Source organism: Prunus avium, chromosome 4, assembly GCF_965620075.1.
Source record: "Prunus avium chromosome 4, drPruAviu1.hap1.1, whole genome shotgun sequence".
NCBI classification, from domain to species: Eukaryota; Viridiplantae; Streptophyta; class Magnoliopsida; order Rosales; family Rosaceae; genus Prunus; species Prunus avium.
Window position 1 is genome coordinate 16,314,824 of NC_142287.1, and position 19,200 is coordinate 16,334,023.

The 19,200-nt window shown below is 38.3% G+C and overlaps 1 protein-coding gene and 1 long non-coding RNA gene across 2 annotated transcripts; both read right to left on the minus strand.

Annotated features, from left to right (window-relative positions):
- Nucleotides 1-12,122: 12,122 nt before the first annotated feature.
- Nucleotides 12,123-14,231, minus strand: LOC110760789 (palmitoyl-monogalactosyldiacylglycerol delta-7 desaturase, chloroplastic). The gene is made up of 5 exons (XM_021963112.2): nt 13,733-14,231; nt 13,477-13,617; nt 13,216-13,356; nt 12,669-12,775; nt 12,123-12,497 (listed from the first exon to the last, which is right to left on the minus strand). The coding sequence occupies exons 1-5, from the start codon at nt 14,018-14,020 to the stop codon at nt 12,278-12,280; spliced, it is 897 nt and encodes a 298-aa protein (XP_021818804.1). The 5' UTR covers nt 14,021-14,231; the 3' UTR covers nt 12,123-12,277.
- A 1,595-nt stretch (nt 14,232-15,826) lies between these two features.
- Nucleotides 15,827-17,061, minus strand: LOC110760790 (uncharacterized). The gene is made up of 2 exons (XR_015835240.1): nt 16,267-17,061; nt 15,827-16,041 (listed from the first exon to the last, which is right to left on the minus strand). It is a non-coding gene; the product is annotated as an uncharacterized LOC110760790 (long non-coding RNA).
- Between the last annotated feature and the right edge of the window lie 2,139 nt (nt 17,062-19,200).

Here is a 19,200-nt window from a genome sequence, read left to right on the forward strand (position 1 = left end):
CAATGAACGAGACTTGAAATTTTAGGATAAAGTCAGTTCTACTATTTTCTTTATTGGATTTATATTCTTTGTTCAGTTTCCCACCTTGATGGTTATTATATGGCTCCTTCTGATAAAGTGTATTAGGGTGTGCCAAGAGTATTTTTAGTAGTTAAATAGGCTAACTACTTAGAGCATCTCCAACAATAGTAGCAAATTAAACTCTTCAAATTAAGGTTTGTTGACCTATGTGGCAATTTGAAAAGGTTTATTTGCTACTTGAATAATTTTTTCTCCAATAGACTCTTGAATTCAATTAATGCAATACCATGGAAAAGAATGAAAACATGTGAAAAATGTGTATATATTTATTATATGAGAAGAAAAAGATGCATGTTTTTAACATTTTCAAGATGGGTTATGTTTTCCAAAGTAAAATTAAATGTTTGAAGAGCCAACGTCAACTTACTAGTCCTGAAGAGAGAGAAAGAAGTTGCAGTTTTGATGACTGAGGTTGAAGAGGTTGTTGAAGAGAATTTTTCTGATGTGGCTTACTTATTTTAGAATTCCAAACTTTAATTTGAAAAGTTTAATTTGTTAATACTATTGGAGATACTAGTTAATTTGGAATTCCACCTGCATGAGTCTGCCCTGCTCTCTCTCAAGTGTCAAACATCTTCCTAGATGATCAGTTTTGCAGGGCTCAAGATCTTTTGGTTTTGTTTTAGGCTTCATCCCTTGTAACCAAAAAATCCACAAAAAAACCAGAAGAATTCATCACTGCGTGGTTGGGCCAGAAAGTAGATTTCTCGGGTATCACACCCAAAGATATACATGGCCATGATTTTTTTCCACTAATTGGAAATTTACAACACATCCCAATTTGCTTCTTTTTGGGGAGCTGAAACTTTATTTTCCTAAAGGCATTTAAATCAGTTACCAAAAAAAAAAAGGCATTTAAATCTAAAGTTGTTAACAATTCCAAATTCGAATGGGCATTTTTTTTTTAATACAAGTGATATTAGGGAGGATTTAATCGAATTTAGGAGCTCGAGTATATGGATAAATATTTTTAATCACTTGAATTACACGCTCCTGAAAATCGATATTAAATTTTAAAATAAAAAAGAAGATATTAATTAAACTAGGGTGATGAATCTAGAAGTTGGGAATTATCTTGTGTGGTTGAGTAGCTAGTAGCTACAAATGCCATGTCTTCACAATGAAGAAGCTTGGAAATTAAATAGATACATAAATATATATCAAACATGGCCTGTCAGAGTGCGGGTGAGAAAGATTGATGGAATTGAAGGACGAATGACTGGGATCACGTGTTGAAATTGAAGGATGAGACAGAGAAAAACTGGGATTAAGCCACATGTCGAGTTGGTTTCGGTTACCTAAGGTATCAAGGGTTTGGAATTGCTTCGAGTACTGACTATGTTGGTCGGTTGTGAATACCAAACCGGTAAAAGTAAAAACCGAAATTCTCCGTTCACTTTCAAAATTGACTAGTCGGTTTCGGTCGGGTTGTCATGTTTTCGGATAAAAACCCAACCATAGTTTTAGGTGTCATTTAAAATCTGTAATTTTAATTTGTGAAATACCTAATATATTTGGCCCAAATCAAATCCAATTCTTGAAAGTGAGCCAAAACGAACTGATTTGGCCCAAATCCAAATCCAAATCCACCAATCCAAATAGAAAAGTCTCGAATAATGCAAAGGCTCCAAAGAGTAGTTAAATATGAAGTTTATTGTTGAGTTCAAAATCTTCCTAATTTAATTCCAACGTCAATTATTAGAACACTTCCAACCAACCATTGTGTTATGACAAAGGGTAACGGCAAGTAAGGACAGACACTATTTATGTGAATAGTGATTGCTCTAGCAATTTTTTTTATGCATTCTCACCCATTGTCATGGCAACCCAAGGACAACCACTATTCGCATGGGATATGAGAAGAGCAATTTGTATAGATTTTGGTGTAGGAAGTGAAGAACATGGCTAGGTATTTATAGAAAAAAAGATTCTAAAATTTTTGGTTTTTTTTCCTTATTTTTTCAATTTTTTTGGTATTTAAATTGGTGTGACGTCAACTTGCCCATGCGGCAACCCAGGCAAGTCTTGCCTTCAGGCTTGTCCAGTTTCATGGCCCACTTCTTGCCATGGCAAATTTTCCAATCACTCAGAAATACTTGTACTCCATAAAACTAGTCGTGAATGCGTTTGGTTAAGGTCGATGATCCATCACATCCGAAGCGCATGTGCCCTACCCTCAGCAACGGACACTCCAACTATCCTAAATGAGGACAATCCAGCTTGTATTGCTCAGATCACAGGAGGATACATCAAGGGTGACAGGACCAAGCACATATCACCAAAAAATTTCTACACACATGAGCTTCAGAAGAGTCAAAAAATTAAAGTCAGACAAATCCGTTCACGCGATAACCTAGCAGATCTCTTCACCAAATCTTTACCAAAATGTACATTCCAAAAGCTAGTGCATGGCATCGGATTACGTCAACTCTGCAAGCAATCAAATTGGAGCATGCAAAATCAAGAGGAGCATTCAAGAGTCCTCTAACACAGGACATATGTGCGTTGTACTCTTTTTCCTTCGATTAGGGTTTTTCCTAGCAAGGTTTTAACGAGGCAATATGAGCGCATTTAACATTACCCATATATCCCAAATAAAGTTGTACTCTTTTTCCTTCGCTTAGGTTTTTTTCCACTGGATTTTTACAAATCAATATACTTTTCTAAGCGGGCTAGATTAGACCCTGTCGACAATACTGTAAGTTTTATGACAGTCTTTTTGTTTTTACTAACTAAATTCCTGCGTGGTTTTATGACTTAATAAAAAGTATTGCCTTGCAAGTTGCAATGTATGGACAACTTTTGTTCTATATGACATTCATTCCAAATTTGGTTTCTTCACTTTTTTACTTAAAAGTGAAATAGTAATGGATTTTTGTTTACGTTTCAAAAACCAATCATTCGATAAAGACATGGAACAATCATTCAATTCAACTTAGTAATTATATATATATGCGATCGTGAGTGGTATCTGCCACATAATTTGAGATCTAAACTCGGTACACAAACTATTTGAATACTAAGAAGCACATCAAACTTCTGTTTCTGTTTATGGGGGATAGGAAGTTGCTTTGAAGCCTAATTCTGAGTAGCCATGGTTTTGTGGTGTATAGCTTTTCTTTCCTTCTGTGCCTCAGTTGGAGTTTTCACATCTGTTGCCAATCCAATTGCTTCAAGAAATCTTATTACATACCAAGTAACATCAATCTGCCACCATTCAAAACCTTGTCGAGCTGAGTAATCAAAAGCATGGTGATTATTTTGCTATCCTTCTCCAAGTGCAAGCAACCCCAACCACCTAATTAACGTACATTTCAAGAAGAAGACAAAAAAAAGATGCCCAATACCTCATCAGTTTCCATATAATAAAAAAAATGTTGAAATTGGGCAGAATATATACCAGTTGTTCCTTGATGTATCACCAATGTGATGTACTTGTTGTCTCCACATGTGGCCGGCCGAATTTACTAGTATAGTACTGTGGAAAAGACATATCATCCTCACCCCCTACAATGTCGACAAGGAATAATTTAACCTTCGATACTCTAAGCTTTAAAATATATATATATACCAGAGGTATTGGGGTTGCGGTGTTCTGACAGACACAATCGGGTGTTATGGAGTTCAAACTTGATAATTGATATGCTAGTCAAGATTCTTTTAAATTCATGCATGGTTTGGTTTTATGACTTTATTGCAATCAAATGAACCATAAAAAACTTTAATGCGACAATAATGTACATGCCAGCCCTGAATTAAATACATAAAAAGATATTCTATTAAAAAGCCATGGAAGTACAGAGAACGAGCAATTATAAAAAAAAGAAAACAGGACAAGGGATGAGAACTGCTCTCCCATGTCCCTCTAGTGTAATCGTTTTTGAGTTTGTAATTTGCTATGCCTTTGTGGCTCTATTTTATGAAGTTGTATTTTGAGACAAAAAAAGGAAACGAAAAAAGAGAATTGCTACAACATTGAAATATACATGTATCAATTTTGGAATCAGTACATTGATGGCGTGTTGGGTGTTATCTAAGATGGTAGACTTTCACACACTCAGGCACCTAGCACAATATAATAAGTGTTGACAATGACTTGAGACAAGCAAGAAACATGGAAAAGCTTGTCTACCACCTTTCCATGTTTTTGGGGAACACAATAAGTGGAAACACGGAAACATAACTCATGCTTTGGAGATTGTAATTTATTGTGAATTGGATTGTAACCAACGGATAGCTATCTCTAGCTATGTCTATACTTGTAGATATATATTCAATATGAGAAATAAGAAAAAATTGATTTTGCATTCTCTGCAAAACCTCTCTTATTTCACATTCTCTGCAAAACCTCTCTTATTTCACATTCTCTACTCTCTCAATTACACTATCTTTGGCATGGTATCAGAGCAATCGATTTTGGTTGCCTCTGCATAACCTTGTTCTTGCCTAATCTCTACCTATCCTTGCCCATAATTTGCTGTTATATCATTCCTATCTCATACTTTGCATTGCCTTAAAATTGGTTGTGATCACAATCCTAATTTGTGCTCTTGTTTGCTGAAGTTCTAAGCTTGTTTGCTTAAACCTTGTCTCTACTTAACCTTGTCCCTGCATAATTCAAACTTGTGTTCCTTTGGTTACTTGGTTCTGTTGTACCCCTGTTGTGTTCTTGAAATCTTCCGCTGCATTTACGTATCCGTACTTTCACACAAGACCCGCAACATGGCACCCAAGACTGCTTATGTCATGACTACCGTTGAGTCTCCATCTCCTGCCTTACTCTCCGACTCCAACCCCGACTCAGGTACACGCTCTACTACATGAATAATTGATACTGGTGCCACTGATCATATGACTTTTGACTCCACTGTTTTTTCCACCTTATCTCCTAAATCTCATTATCCTTACATCACTAGTGCCAATGGGGCTCCTTCTAATGTTGCTGGAGAAGGGACTATATCACTTTCCCCTAAATTGTCCTTACCTCATACACTACTTGTCCCCTCTATTAAATGCAATTTGTTGTCTGTTGGGAAATTCCTTGACTCACATAATTGTTATGCCACATTCTATCCTTCTCATTGTAAGTTTCAGGACCTTATGACGTCGCTTAGGACATCCATCGTTTGGCTACCTTCGACGGTTGTTTCGATCTTTATTCCAAGGCTTAGTTGATTCTCAGTTTAAGTGTGAAACATGTGTGTTGGCCAAGAGCCATCGCACTGTATTTCCCTCAAGTGATAGTAAAACAGAATTTCCTTTTGAGTTGATTCACTCCGATGTTTGGGGCCCTGCTAAAGTCTCTTCTACTGGCAAGAGGTGGTTTGTTACATTTATAGATGACTGTACCCGCATGACATGGGTATATTTGCTTGCCCATAAAAGTGATGTTACCACCACAATCCACGAATTTCATGCTATGATCACCACTCAGTTCCAAGCATCCATCAAAGTGTTTCGATCTGACAATGGTGGGGAGTATGTGAATGGTGCCTTGGCTCAATTCTTCAAGGACCAAGGCATCATCCATCAAACCTCCACACCCTTCACTCCACAACAAAATGGTGTCGCCGAATAAAAGAATCGCCAATTACTTGAAGTTGCCCGTGCCTATATGCTTGATAAATCTGTTCCTCATCACTTATGGGGTCATGCTCTTCTCTCTGCAGTCTATGTGATTAATCGGGTGCCTAGTAGCGTTCTGAATTTCCAAACTCCACTAGATACCTTGGCTCATCACATCTCTCTTCCTACCATTCTCAAGTTGCCTCCTCGTGTGTTCGGTTGCGTTGTTTATGCTCATATTCCTTCTCATTAACGGAGTAAGCTGGATCCGTGTGCCCTCCGATGTGCGTTCATTGGATATGGCTTGAATAAAAAAGGATACAAGTGTTACCATCCTCCTACTCAAAAAATCTTTGTCACTATGGATACCATTTTTCATTAAGATTTGGCCTACTTTATGGTTTCCAAGACCCCTTCTCTTCAGGGGGAGAGGGGGAGTGAAGAGAAGGACTTGTCATTTGAAGAGAATATTGAAAAAAATGCTGAAGAAAACGGAGAAGTACCCCAGGCGACCGATCGCCACCCTTCTTGCGACCGGTCGTTGATCGGTTCATAATTGTATATCATTTTGTACCCTTCTAGCTTATGATTTGGTTATGTTTTTGAGTTAAACTTGTGCTTTTAATCCTTTTTGTGTTTATCTTTCAGCTTTAGGGAACAATGATGGCTTTGGATAGGAAATGATGCAATCCATGCATGTTAAAGCCTGATTTGGATGAATGGATGAAGAGCTTAAAGACAAACTCAATTTTGGCTACAGTCCCCTGCCAGCCCAGTTTCGTAGGTCATATTGTAAGCTTTGTTTCAGCAACCTACATAGCTCGGATGAGGCCACATTCTTCATGAAAGTTGTTCCAATGGGTGTGTAATATAACATATCCAAAATTCAGCCCCATTGGATAAATATGGAGTCTGTTACCTAGCAAACACAGAGCCATGCTCAGGATGGATTTTATCAGCGCGCAAAATGAGTTAGCAATTTGTTTTGGCCTTAACTTCCTCCTCCGACCTTGGATTGGCCCAAATGATATATGGCTAGAAAGAAGACATTCTGAACTTCAAGTTTGAGTGCTTAAAGTCTTAATTTGCTTAAGGGAAGCCCAATTCGTAAGCCCTTGAAGTTTCTGGTCATGCTGACCTCAGGATGAACTATTATTTCTGGTTGGAAGCTTAGTCATGGTGACATGAAGATGAGCTAGGGCTGCTGGTGGGATTTATTAGTGAAGTGCATCAACCATTTCAGATTTTATAATGGAAGTGTTGTATGCATTAGTGAAGTGCATCAACCATTTCAGATTTTATAAAACAAGTGTTGTATGCATTAGCCATACTTAATTCAGATTTTCAGCTTCCTTAGGCCTATATATAGTGAGGTTTCCCAAGCTTGTAAACACACCCCAAGGGGGGGAGCTCTCAAACACTTCTCTAGAGCTCCCTTCCCTTCTCTCCCTCAAATTCTCTTAGTTTTCCTTTCTAGATTCTCAATTGATTGTAACAAAAATCCTTTTACTAAATTTTCCTTTAAGTCCTTTCAAGTTCCACTTTAATTTTCATTGTTATGTAAATTCTTTTCTTTAGTTTCAAGTTTGATTAGTTTCCAAGTTTCAATTATGGTTTTTGTTCTTATTCATTATGCTTATAAGTTAATATGCTAGTTTGAATGATTGATCACCATTTAGGCTTGCATGTTAGCTATCTTGGTTTGAATTAAGAGTATACACCATGCTTTAATTCGAATTGAACTATGAATAGGAAGAGTATGTATGGACATTCGACAACAGGGATTAGATACATACTTGGTTGTTTAAATTGTTCTTCTATGCTTAATGGGTTCCTAATGCTTAATTTTAGGTTAGACAACAAATGATCAAATTAGGGAATTAGGAACACAAGGTTATGACCACACACCATGGCTTAATCATACTTTAGCTAGAATCAATCCATTAATCTAATTGAACTTGGGAACTTATTTGCTTGAGGTATTTCCTTTTTCTTGTTTTATTTATTTCCTTTTTTTTCATTTCTGTTTTGTGTAGGAGAAATGAATGGGATCATTCAATCACCAATCCTCGTGGGATCGACCTCGCACTTACATACGCTATACTACCGAACGGCTCGTGCACTTGCGAGTATCACAAGTTGAGGATGCAACTGAATCCATTTTGGTGCAGCTGAATCTACGCAACAGTCGTTTTTACACAGAGTTGAAGATTCTCATGAAGTGCCCCAGGCGACCGGTCGCGATCCATTGATGACCAGTCGCGGAGTGCCCCATGCGACCGGTCGCGACACATTTACGACCGGTCATTTTTACACAGAGACGAATACAATTCAAATTCCCCAGGCGACCAGTCGTGAAGAACCCAGCGACCGGTCGCTTTTTCAAAGAGTTGAAAATTCTGAAGAAAATTATGATCTGTCCAGTCCTGACCTCAGTGAAGACCTTGAGACTATGGAACCAGAAGGTGATCCAGATGCCCCTGATGATCAACTACAAAATACAACCCCTCCTGCCCTGCCATCGCATCATTCGTCTAGTGATGAAGAACTACTTGAGGTAACCACTGAACCACCTAATGTTGCAACATATACACTTCCACCTAGATCCACTAGGGGAAAACCTAAACCTCAATATTGCACTGACCTTAATGCTAAATCTAAATACCCCATCAATAACCATGTGTCCACTCATAGATTGTCAAAGTCATATGCATCATTTGTCAATCAATTATCTACTGTATGTGTTCCAAGTAAATGGCAGGATGCTGTGACAGATTCTAGATGGACTGAAGCAATGGCAATTGAAATGGAAGCTTTGAAAAAGAATTCTACATGGGAAATGGTTCCTTTACCACATGGGAAGAAACCAGTTGGATGTCGATGGATATACACTGTTAAATACAAAGCTGATGGATCCATAGACCGATACAAAGCTCGATTAGTGGCCAAGGGATATACACAAACATATGGAATTGACTACCAGGAGACGTTTGTACCAGTTGCCAAAATCAACACTGTACGTGTTCTCATATCCTTGGCTGCAAATCTTGACTGGCTACTACTGCAATATGATGTAAAAAATGCTTTTCTTCATGGGGACTTACAAGAAGAAATATATATGGATCCACCACCAGGGATTCCTATGACATCCAGTCCTAATACCGTATGCAAACTGAGAAAATCTCTGTATGGGCTAAAGCAATCACCCCGAGCTTGGTTTGGGAGATTTACTGATTCCATGAAACGATTTGGGTATACTCCGAGTAGCTCAGATCACACATTGTTCTTAAAGCGTCGTGGTGGAAAGCTTACGGCCCTGATCCTCTATGTAGATGATATGGTGGTTACCAGTAATGACAATGAAGAAATGCAGAATCTACAGAAGCTCCTTGGAAGTGAATTTGAGATGAAGGAACTGGGTGAGTTACAATATTTTCTTGGCATTGAGGTTGCTAGATCTAAACATGGCATATTTTTATCCCAAAGAAAGTATGTGTTAGATTTGTTGACAGAAACAGGAATGCTGGATTGCAAGCCAGCTGACACACCTATTGAACAGAATCACAAATTGGGAATGTATCCAGATCAAGCTCCTACTGATAAAGAAAGGTATTAAAGGTTAGTTGGGCGATTGATTTATCTATCCCACACACGCCCTGACATAGCTTATGCTGTGAGTGTGGTAAGCCAATTCATGCATCAACCGAGTGAAGCACACATGAATGGAGTAATACGGATAATGCGATACTTGAAGACTGGAAAAGGATTGATGTTCTCCAAACATACACCTATGGATCTTGAAGGATACACTGATGCTGATTGGGCAGGGTGTATCACGGATAGACGCTCAACTTCTGGATATTTTACATTTGTGGGTGGCAATTTAGTTACTTGGAGGAGTAAGAAACAAAGAGTTGTAGCAAGATCCAATGCTGAAGCTGAGTTTAGAGGAATGGCTCAAGGAGTATGTGAATTGCTTTGGTTGCGAAGATTGCTAAAGAATCTTGGCATTAAACAAGTGGATGCCACAAACCTATATTGTGACAATAAAGCTGCCATTGAGATAGCACATAACCCAGTACAACACGACCGTACCAAACATGTGGAAGTCGACCGACACTTCATCAAAGAGAAACTAGAAAGTGGTATAATTAAGTTTCCGTTTGTAAACTCAGAAAACCAACTTGCCGACATTCTGACGAAGGCCGTATCAAGTAAAGTCTTTCATGACTCAGTTGACAAGTTGGGCATGCGTGATATCTTTGCACCAACTTGAGGGGGAGTGTTGACAATGACTTGAGACAAGCAAGAAACATGGAAAAGCTTGTCTACCACCTTTCCATGTTTTAGGGGAACACAACAAGCTGGAAACATGGAAACATAACTCATGCTTTGGAGATTGTAATTTATTGTGAATTGGATTGTAACCAACGGATAGCTATCTCTAGCTATGTCTATACTTGTAGATATATATTCAATATGAGAAATAAGAAAAAACTGATTTTGCATTCTCTGCAAAACCTCTCTTATTTCACGTTCTCTACTCTCTCAATTACACTATCTTTGGCAATAAGCACATGCCAATAGCAATAAAATGAGGAGACAAAACAGTGGTTGCTTGCTTCTCCATAAACCAACTCTCGTTCTATTGTTATGTAGCTAGGGTCATTTTTTGAATAATGTACCCACTACAAACTATATGTCGTACCTTTTATGTCAAATAAAGTATGACAAATATTCAGTTATGCTTATATTATTATTCTTCTACAATATGGAGGTATTTATACAAGTACAAAGATATGTTAACCTTAAATAAAATATGAAATATATCTAAATTACAATAGGAAATAAATCTCATTTATAATAGGACTAAATAAATGATAAGTAACCAAAATCCTAACTAAATAAGGACTCGCCAACATTTTATGAGTTATATATATATATATAATCTTTCTCTAATGCATATTGTTAAAATCCGGTCATCCCCTCTACAACTTTTTTTTTTTTTGGCCGTTGGATTGCATTCCTTCAATTCCAAGTGGTCCACAATTTGCATATATAAACAAAAACATCAAGAGCCGTGAGAGCAACCAATGGGAGTGCTTTCTTCTTCTGCAACTCCACTTTCCCACATGTGCTTTATGTGCTTTCTTCTTCTGCATCTGCACGTTCCCAAACCCATGATTGTTTTTCTATAAATTATTTATATTGGCAAATTGTGGACTACTTGGAATTTCAGGAATTCAATCCACTTGAAAAAACAAGCTGTGAAAGGGACAACTGGACTTTCAGAGCATCCGCATTAGAGAAAGACTATATATATATATATATATATATATAGAGAGAGAGAGAGAGAGAGAGAGAGAGAGAGAGAGAGAGAGAGAGAGAGAGAGAGAGAGAGAGAGAGAGAGAGAGAGAGAGAGAGAGAGAGAGAGAGAGAGATCCCTCAAATAAGTATTTGAGGGACACCCCTTGTAGGGCCTACTTCGGATTGTATTTCACTAATCCAAACCATCTATTTTGTAGATACTCATTCAAAGATCATCTCTACAAAAAAATCACTTGAATCCAATATCATTTGACCACTCAATTGAATTATTGAAATTTTAGTATTTTCTTGAAGCACCATGTTCATTGATTTTATAGGACGCAATGGATATCGAAATAGTTTCCAATTTGTCTAATTTTTTGCAAGGATGATCTATGAATGTAGACTTAAAAAATAGATGATTTGGATCGTTGAATTGTTTTTTTTGTAAGGGACCCTAAAGTCAATGGCGGAGCTAGAAAATTTTCACAGAGGGGCACCTCATATTTTGAAATATATATTTTTTAGAGTGACAACCAAACTAATTACCCTAGTTTTAATTTATATAATTCATTATTTTACATGTTATATTAACTATCTACTCATTATCGATTCTAGCAAAAAATCAAATGAAATGTATTTTATATAAAATACTCACAAATAAAATTTGAACGATAATTTATCACTATAAAATCAAGAGTCGAAGCAATAAGAGATATTGAAAGGGTAGCAATGATAGTGAGGAAGGAAAATAAGAGAAAAATACAAAGAGAGAAATAAAATTTGGTAAAGAAAAGTATGATTGTATTAAGAAGACAATAGCCTCAATGAAGATTTGAGAGGGGGAACATGCCAACCTTGGGCCTTAGCTCCCTCTGCCACTGTTTAAAAAGTGTCCCTCAAATAATTTATTTGAAAAATCTCTTAATAGAAGGGGAGTGATATACATCCCCTTCTTTTATGAAGTAACTTGGTATATTAGGTAAATTATTTTATGACTTAATAAAAAGTATTGACTTGCAAGTTGCAATGTATGGACAACTTTTGTTCTATATGACATTCATTCCAAATTTGGTTTTTTTTTACTTTTTTACCTAAAAGTGAAAAAGTAATGGATTTTTGTTTACATTTCAAAAACCAATCATTCGATAAAGCCATGGAACAATCATTCAATTCAACTTAGTAATTATATATATGCGATCGTGAGTGGTATCTGCCCCCACATAATTTGAGATCTGAACTCGGTACACAAACCATTTGAATACTAAGAAGCACATCAAACTTCTGTTTCTGTTTATGGCGAATAGGAATTTGCTTTGAAGCTTAATTCTGAGTAGCCATGGTTTTGTGGTGTAAAGCTTTTCTTTCCTTCTGTGCCTCAGTTGGAGTTTTCACATCTGTTGCCAATCCAATTGCTTCAAGAAATCTTATTACATACCAAGTGACATCAATTTGCCACCATTCAAAACCTTGTCGAGCTGAGTAATCAAAAGCATGGTGATTATTGTGCCATCCTTCTCCAAATGTAAGCAATCCTAACCACCTAAACGTACAGTTGAAAAAATATACATTTAATATCTCTCATCAGGATTCAGGATTCAGGAAGAAGAACATATAATAATATCCCAACTTAAAAAATACCCATAAAACAGTTAAAATCCCTCATCAATTTCTATATAATAAAAAAAATGTTGAAATTGGGCAGAATATATACCAGTTGTTCCTGGACGTATCACCAGTGTGATATACTTGTTGTCCCCAAATGTGGCCAGCCGAATTTACTAGCATAGTACTGTGGAAAAGACATACCATCCTCACCCCCTACAATGTCGACAAGGAGTAATTTAACCTTCAATACTCACTTAAAAAAAAATTGACAATAGTCACCAGTATTTGGTGATATTTTGTGACTAATATGGTGATATTTTGTGACTAATATGGAAGTGATTAAAGTGACTTTAAGTTTTAAAAATATATATATATACCAGTGGTATTGGGGGCTGGGGTGTTCTGACACACACTATCGGGTGTTATGGAGTTCGAACTTGACAACTGATATGCAAGTTAAAATTCTTTTAAATTCATGCGTCTTATGACTTTATGGCAATCAGATGAACCATGAAAAACTTTAATGCGACAATAATGTACATGCCAGCTCTTAATTAATTACATAAAAAGATATTCTATTAAAAAGCCAAGAAAGTACAGAGAACGAGCAATTATATAAAAAAGAAAACAGGACAAGAAGCAAAATATCTCACCACTCCCCATGTCAAGAAGGGCAATCCACCGACGGCATAGAGTAAAGCTCCAAGTAGAAAAGAATGCAAAAGAAAAGTATGATGAAGAAACCTATAGAAGGCTTGCCTTTTCAAATCTTCAACGTTCTTCAGTCCTCCATACTGCAACAATTTCCATTGAAGAGTTGAACAAAATGAGTGCACTGTGGTGGTGTATGTAAATGTATTTAAGAGAGAGAAAGAGAGAGAGAGAGAGAGAGAGTTGGGTGTATTTTTTGTTACATTTCCAAACCGAGAGCCGCTATCGAGGATCCAACCCATGTGACTAAACCAAAAACCTTGAAGAGGGCTATGAACATCTTTCACAGTATCAGTAAACTGATGGTGATATCTGTGTGAGCTCACCCACTCTATTGGACTTCCCTACAAAAACCAAAAGAAGAACAACAAACACTTCAAATAAAAATTGCCCCTAAAACAAAAAGAAAAGGGCTAAAGCTAAGCAAAATTATGTTGCTCAACATTGACATTTACATACCTGAAGTGAGAGAACCCCGAAATAGGCAAACAAGTACTCGAGCCATTTCGGAATACGAAAGCTCCTGTGAGCAAGATTTCTGTGGAAAGACAGAGTAACTCCTACCCCCGTCACAACATAGAGAGCAAAGGCCAGCCAAAACGCAGGCCAGGTGAAATGAAACGGCGCCATCGCACAAAGGCAATGCATAGTGAGAAACACAGCTGCGGTGACTATGTCTAGTAAATTCCATTTCCTTCCAAAATATTCTCCGCAGGGCATCATCACAATTTTGACTAAAATCCCCATCGCTCCTCTGCTTCTATGGCTGCTGCTCAATCCCGCTTCTGTTGCATCTAAACGCTGCCACTAGCAAACTATATATATATATATATATAATATATATATACATATACAACGTTGTATGAAAATGTTGGTGTTTGGAGACAAGTTGGCCTCCCATTACATACTAATGAAGCAATTTAATACCTCGCTGCTTTGTCAGGATAGGGTATCGCTGTTTTTTTATTACAAGTCAGGAAATCGATTATGTGAATTTCTAAAAAGCATAACTTGACTTCTTAAGTAATAATGTGTGTTTAATATCATTATAATACGACAGCCCGCCCGGTTCATGGCCCGAGCTTTTTATTTTAATTTTATTATTTGATACAAGCGATAGTGGGAGAGGGGTAATCTAACTTAGGACCAGTATAGAAATAAATGCTTTTAACCACCTTAGCTATAAATTCCTTGTCTCATGAACCGAACCCTAAATAATATATACGTATGAATATCTTTTTCCTTACATGTTGTTCTCTATATATTGTGGTGTTTTTTTTTTTTTTGTTTGTTTCCTTTTGTTTTTGGATGCTTCATTTTGTCCAAACCTCTAGAAACAATCTACATTCAGTCGTATAAGTCTAAAATGAATGAACCGCTTTGTTTGAATGAAACATCACAATTAATAGTTACTTGTTAATTTCACTATCATTATCCAAACGATGTGCAATTTCAAGAAAAAACATGGACTACAGGTCATGCTTTGCACACATGAGTTGAATTTATTGTATGAACCGACTGTCTGTATAAACTATTGAAACTTGACAAAATGGTAGTTCTATGGACACTGTCGATAATGAAGTGGGAATGCTAACAATTTTCTCTCTAACCTTCTTTTTTGGATATTCTCCCATTTCCTCCGGACACTGTCGGTAATGAAGTTAAAAACAATATGATAATAGTGAGTTACAAGTCCATTTCTTTGAAATATTTACATCTATCTTATTAAAAGCTTTGGCATACAAGGAGTTTTATATAGCCTCCTTTTTGACCATATCACTCTTTATAATGTGGTGGGCAGAATACAGCTGCTAAAACATCTTTTGTTTTCTTTTTGGGCTTCATTCCCTGTTGCCAAAAAAGAAAAAACAAACAGAAGAATTCATCATGCGTGGTTGGGGCCACAAAGTATATTTCTCGGGTCTCACATGCAAAGATATCATGGCTACGATTCTTTTTCCACTAATTAGAACACATCTCAATCTACTTTTAGCCATGCCTTCTGTTGGAAGCCTGGTATTTGTTTCTTTATGGTGAGGGGAAACTTTATTTTCCTGAAGGCATTTTAAACCTAATATTGTTAACAATTCAAAATTTGAATGGAAATTAATTATTATTTTTTGTTATACAATCGATATTGAGGTAAGGAGGAATCAAATTTAGTACCTCCGATGCATGCATAAATAGATGTTCTTAATCACTAGAGCTACAACCTCTCTACAAATGAACATTAATTTTTAAAATAAAAAAGAAGAGCTTAATTAAACCAGGGTGTTGAATCTAGAAGTTGGGAATTATCTTGTGTGGTTGAGTAGCTAGTAGCTACAAATGCCAGTCTTCACAATAGTGAAGAAGCTTGAGGAGATTAACTAGGTACGTTAAGGTCATGTTTGGTGGGTTTGACTGAACTGGTTAGGATTGGGCTTGAAATGTTGGATTGATTTGACTTGAATTGAGTTGGACTTTAATAAGTTATTTGGTACATTAAGTTGGGTTAGACTGCACTGGACTAAGTCCAGTCCGTTGTTTGGTACAAGTATGGGCTGGACTGCATTGGAATTCAAACAAAATTTATTAAAATTATTTAATATCAGAAATAATTAAATTTAATAGAAAAACATGTAAACAAAATTAAAAATAAGAAATCAGATATTCCAAGAGGAAGATATTCCAAGACCTTAAGGAGCGGTATACACAGATTCCATGATAATATTTGAGGTTGTAATGGAGTGGCGACAATGATCTCAGGAAGGTCAACTGCAGAGGAACTTAAACCAATCCATGGCCAATTAAAAAACCAAAATTTCTCATCAAATCATGCCTATTTAGATTCTTTGTCAATCTAGTTTCTGCTTGAACATAAATAAATAACTACACCATTTCCTTTCTTCAACATAATAAGCATTTCAGAATTGAACCCAGAACCACAAATCATAAAAGGGGTCTATCTGATGCCAAATTCACCAAATTGAGATGGGTTTGTTTCTCTTTACCTTGTCGTTCATCAGTGTTGATGGAGTCGGAGGCGACGACGTCGTTCATCGGTGTTGCTGGAGTCTCAGGCGAAGGCGTCGATCAACCCATTAACCAAAATTAACAACAGCAAATAAATAAATAAAATTGAAGCCAAAAGGAGATAGAGAGGTGGAGAAAATCTGGGATTCTTATCAGGACCAGAAACAAACAGAAGCAAGAAAAAAAAACAGAGATAGACAACCCTTATCAAGGGCCCCCAATTCCAAGTTTAGGCGAAACTCAGAAAATGAGAAGAAAAAAAATTATTGTCAAGATCTACTTTTCCCTTCTCTTCAGACCCATCCTTTCCTTCCTATTTTTTTCTTGCTCCTATTTGCATGAGAGAGAGCATGAGAGATTGAAGTGTCAGATTGCTTGAAATCTGTGGGAGCATCAGAGACAAAGATGAATAGAAGAAGAAAAGAAAGACGATGAAAAGAAGAGGTGCTCTAAGCAACGAAAGGCAGAGGCGGAGGCGGAGGCGGAGGCTTCGAAACCCATGGTTCCACTTGGGTTTACAAAATCCTCATTCGCTGGATTGGTATCCTATCGAGATATGAGGCCTAACCAGTCCCACAGTGCATTTAGACCCACCAAACAACAGCTAGGATTATAGTCCATTTTAAGCCCAACAAATAGGGCCTAAGTATACTATATATATCAAACATGGCCTATCAGGGTATGGGTTAGAGTACTTTAATTTGACTGGTGATTTTTATGGAGTTTGGGTGAGTGAGAGTTACCTGTAATATTGCCTTTCATGCAAACCTGCTCCTCCATACCCTCAGATATTTTGTGTGGGTGAAGATGTGGTAGAGATGTAGTTTAAATTTAGGCTTATTTACTGTAGTGCTTTTTGAAATTATGGTCAAATCTCATTTTATTATTTGAAAGTTAAAGTGACTCAGAGTGCCCCCCTTGATCAAGGTTTGATGGTTCACTTTGCCCCCCACTGTTAACTCTATTAAAAAATATGTTAAAAACGTTGACATGGCACTAATGTACCCACCCTTTTGCTAAAATGTATGCTACATAAGTGCCATGTGTGAAAAGAAACAATAAAATATTTTATTGAAAAAATTAACATATAGGAAAAAATATTTATAATTTTTTTTTTCTTTCTCCTTTCTCTTTCTCCCTCTCTCTCTCTCTCTCTACTCGACCCATCCCCGCCCAAATAGACACCCACCCACAACACACACCCATCCTACCCATAAACCCACACAAATAGAACAAATATTCTTTTGAGAGGGAGATTAGGCTTGTGGGTCAGTGGAAAATCCATCTCTCAAAAGCCAACCATTTCCCTCTGTTTACACCCGAAATAAACAGCCAATGAGAACAAGACACGTGGAAGGAATCGAGCATGGTCAGGAAGGCCCTCGGCACCCTACCTACCGGTCGCTCCGTTTAGGGCAACTCCCCCTCCTGGGACACGTGGCATGCTCCCAAGCGACGTCCACAGTCCCACATTGAAATTATCAACAAAATGCACACCTCCCAAGGCCTATAAAAGAGGTCAACTATCCCAAAATAGAGGTAATCAGAACTTACGGCATACAAGCCTATTGATTTGTCAGTTGAACTTTCTATTCCCGAACTTACTTAAGCATCGGAGAGCCTTCGGCCGGTACCACACCGGTGCCCTAGGTCTTACCGTGCGTTTGCTCATATTGCAGATCACGTTGACTACCGAGGCCTTAAGGATACCGAAGGCATAAAATTACTAAGTTGACCCTCAAAGTCAGAGAACCACTTTTTGGCATCAACAGTTTGGCGCCGTATGTGGGAAGCGATAAAATCGACCCTTTATCCCAAACACATGGGGACCAACTCAAAAGCTACGTTCCTACCACAGGAGGGGATGCCGTTCGGCATGCCTAGCGGGGTTAGCCCAGCGCCACCCCCATGCACCCCGGCAACTAATCCACCTGTACTCCAACCCGCTGAAAATGCGGAGCTTTTAGCCCAAGTTGTGTCCCTTCGGCAGGACATGGCTAGGTTGCAGGAACACAACAACTTCCTATCGTCCAGAGTGGACGAAACACAACAGTTGCTCAATCAGCAGCAAACACAAAACATCCAGACCAATCGATCTTCCGAGAGCCTACAGACTCCCCGTCGGCAGAAGAAGGGCAAGAAGGTGGCAAAGGCAACGCCTGCGCCGTCTAAACAATTGGTGGTCCCGGCACCAAGAAATAAGCCCCATGTGCCGAAGAAGGTCTATTCCGATTGCCGACACATGCTGTTAGAGTGGGAAGTCGAACGGCAGTCCGAACGGCAGGAATCGCCGATCAGGATAAATGCCCACCTGGACGATCCCCGACTGAGAAAATGGGGAGGAAGTCTCCAATACGGAGGATACAAGTCTTGGAATCAACGGCAGAGTCTGACCGAGAGTACGCTCCTTCCACCAATCGGCCATCGTCCTACCGTTGGGCAACGCCGATGAAATTCTCTGAAGTTAACCCTATCAGGTCCCAGCAGCAATCGGTGCATCAAACCGCGGAGGAGATACCGGACAGGGACCCTGTCATCCGCCTCCTCCTTCAAAGGGTACAGAAGATGGAGGACGATCGAACTCGTTCTCAGGAGCCGGACTGGGGAAGGCTCCGGCCAGGACCCTTCACCGAACGCATAAGGCGCTCCCGGCAGGACAGAGACGTACGGCCCCTACGCATAACCCCATACACAGGAGTGGAGGATCCACTGACACACCTTCATTCTTTCCAATCGGCTGTAGGGTGCCGAGGGCTAAGCGACGAAGGACTGTGCCTTCTGTTCCCCTCTTCGCTCACGGAAGCGGCTCTGAACTGGTTCTACCATTTGGAACCAGGAACGGTAGATTCCTTCGACGAGCTAAAACAGATTTTCCTGAACCATTTTATGATTCAGACGGACAGACTGTATTC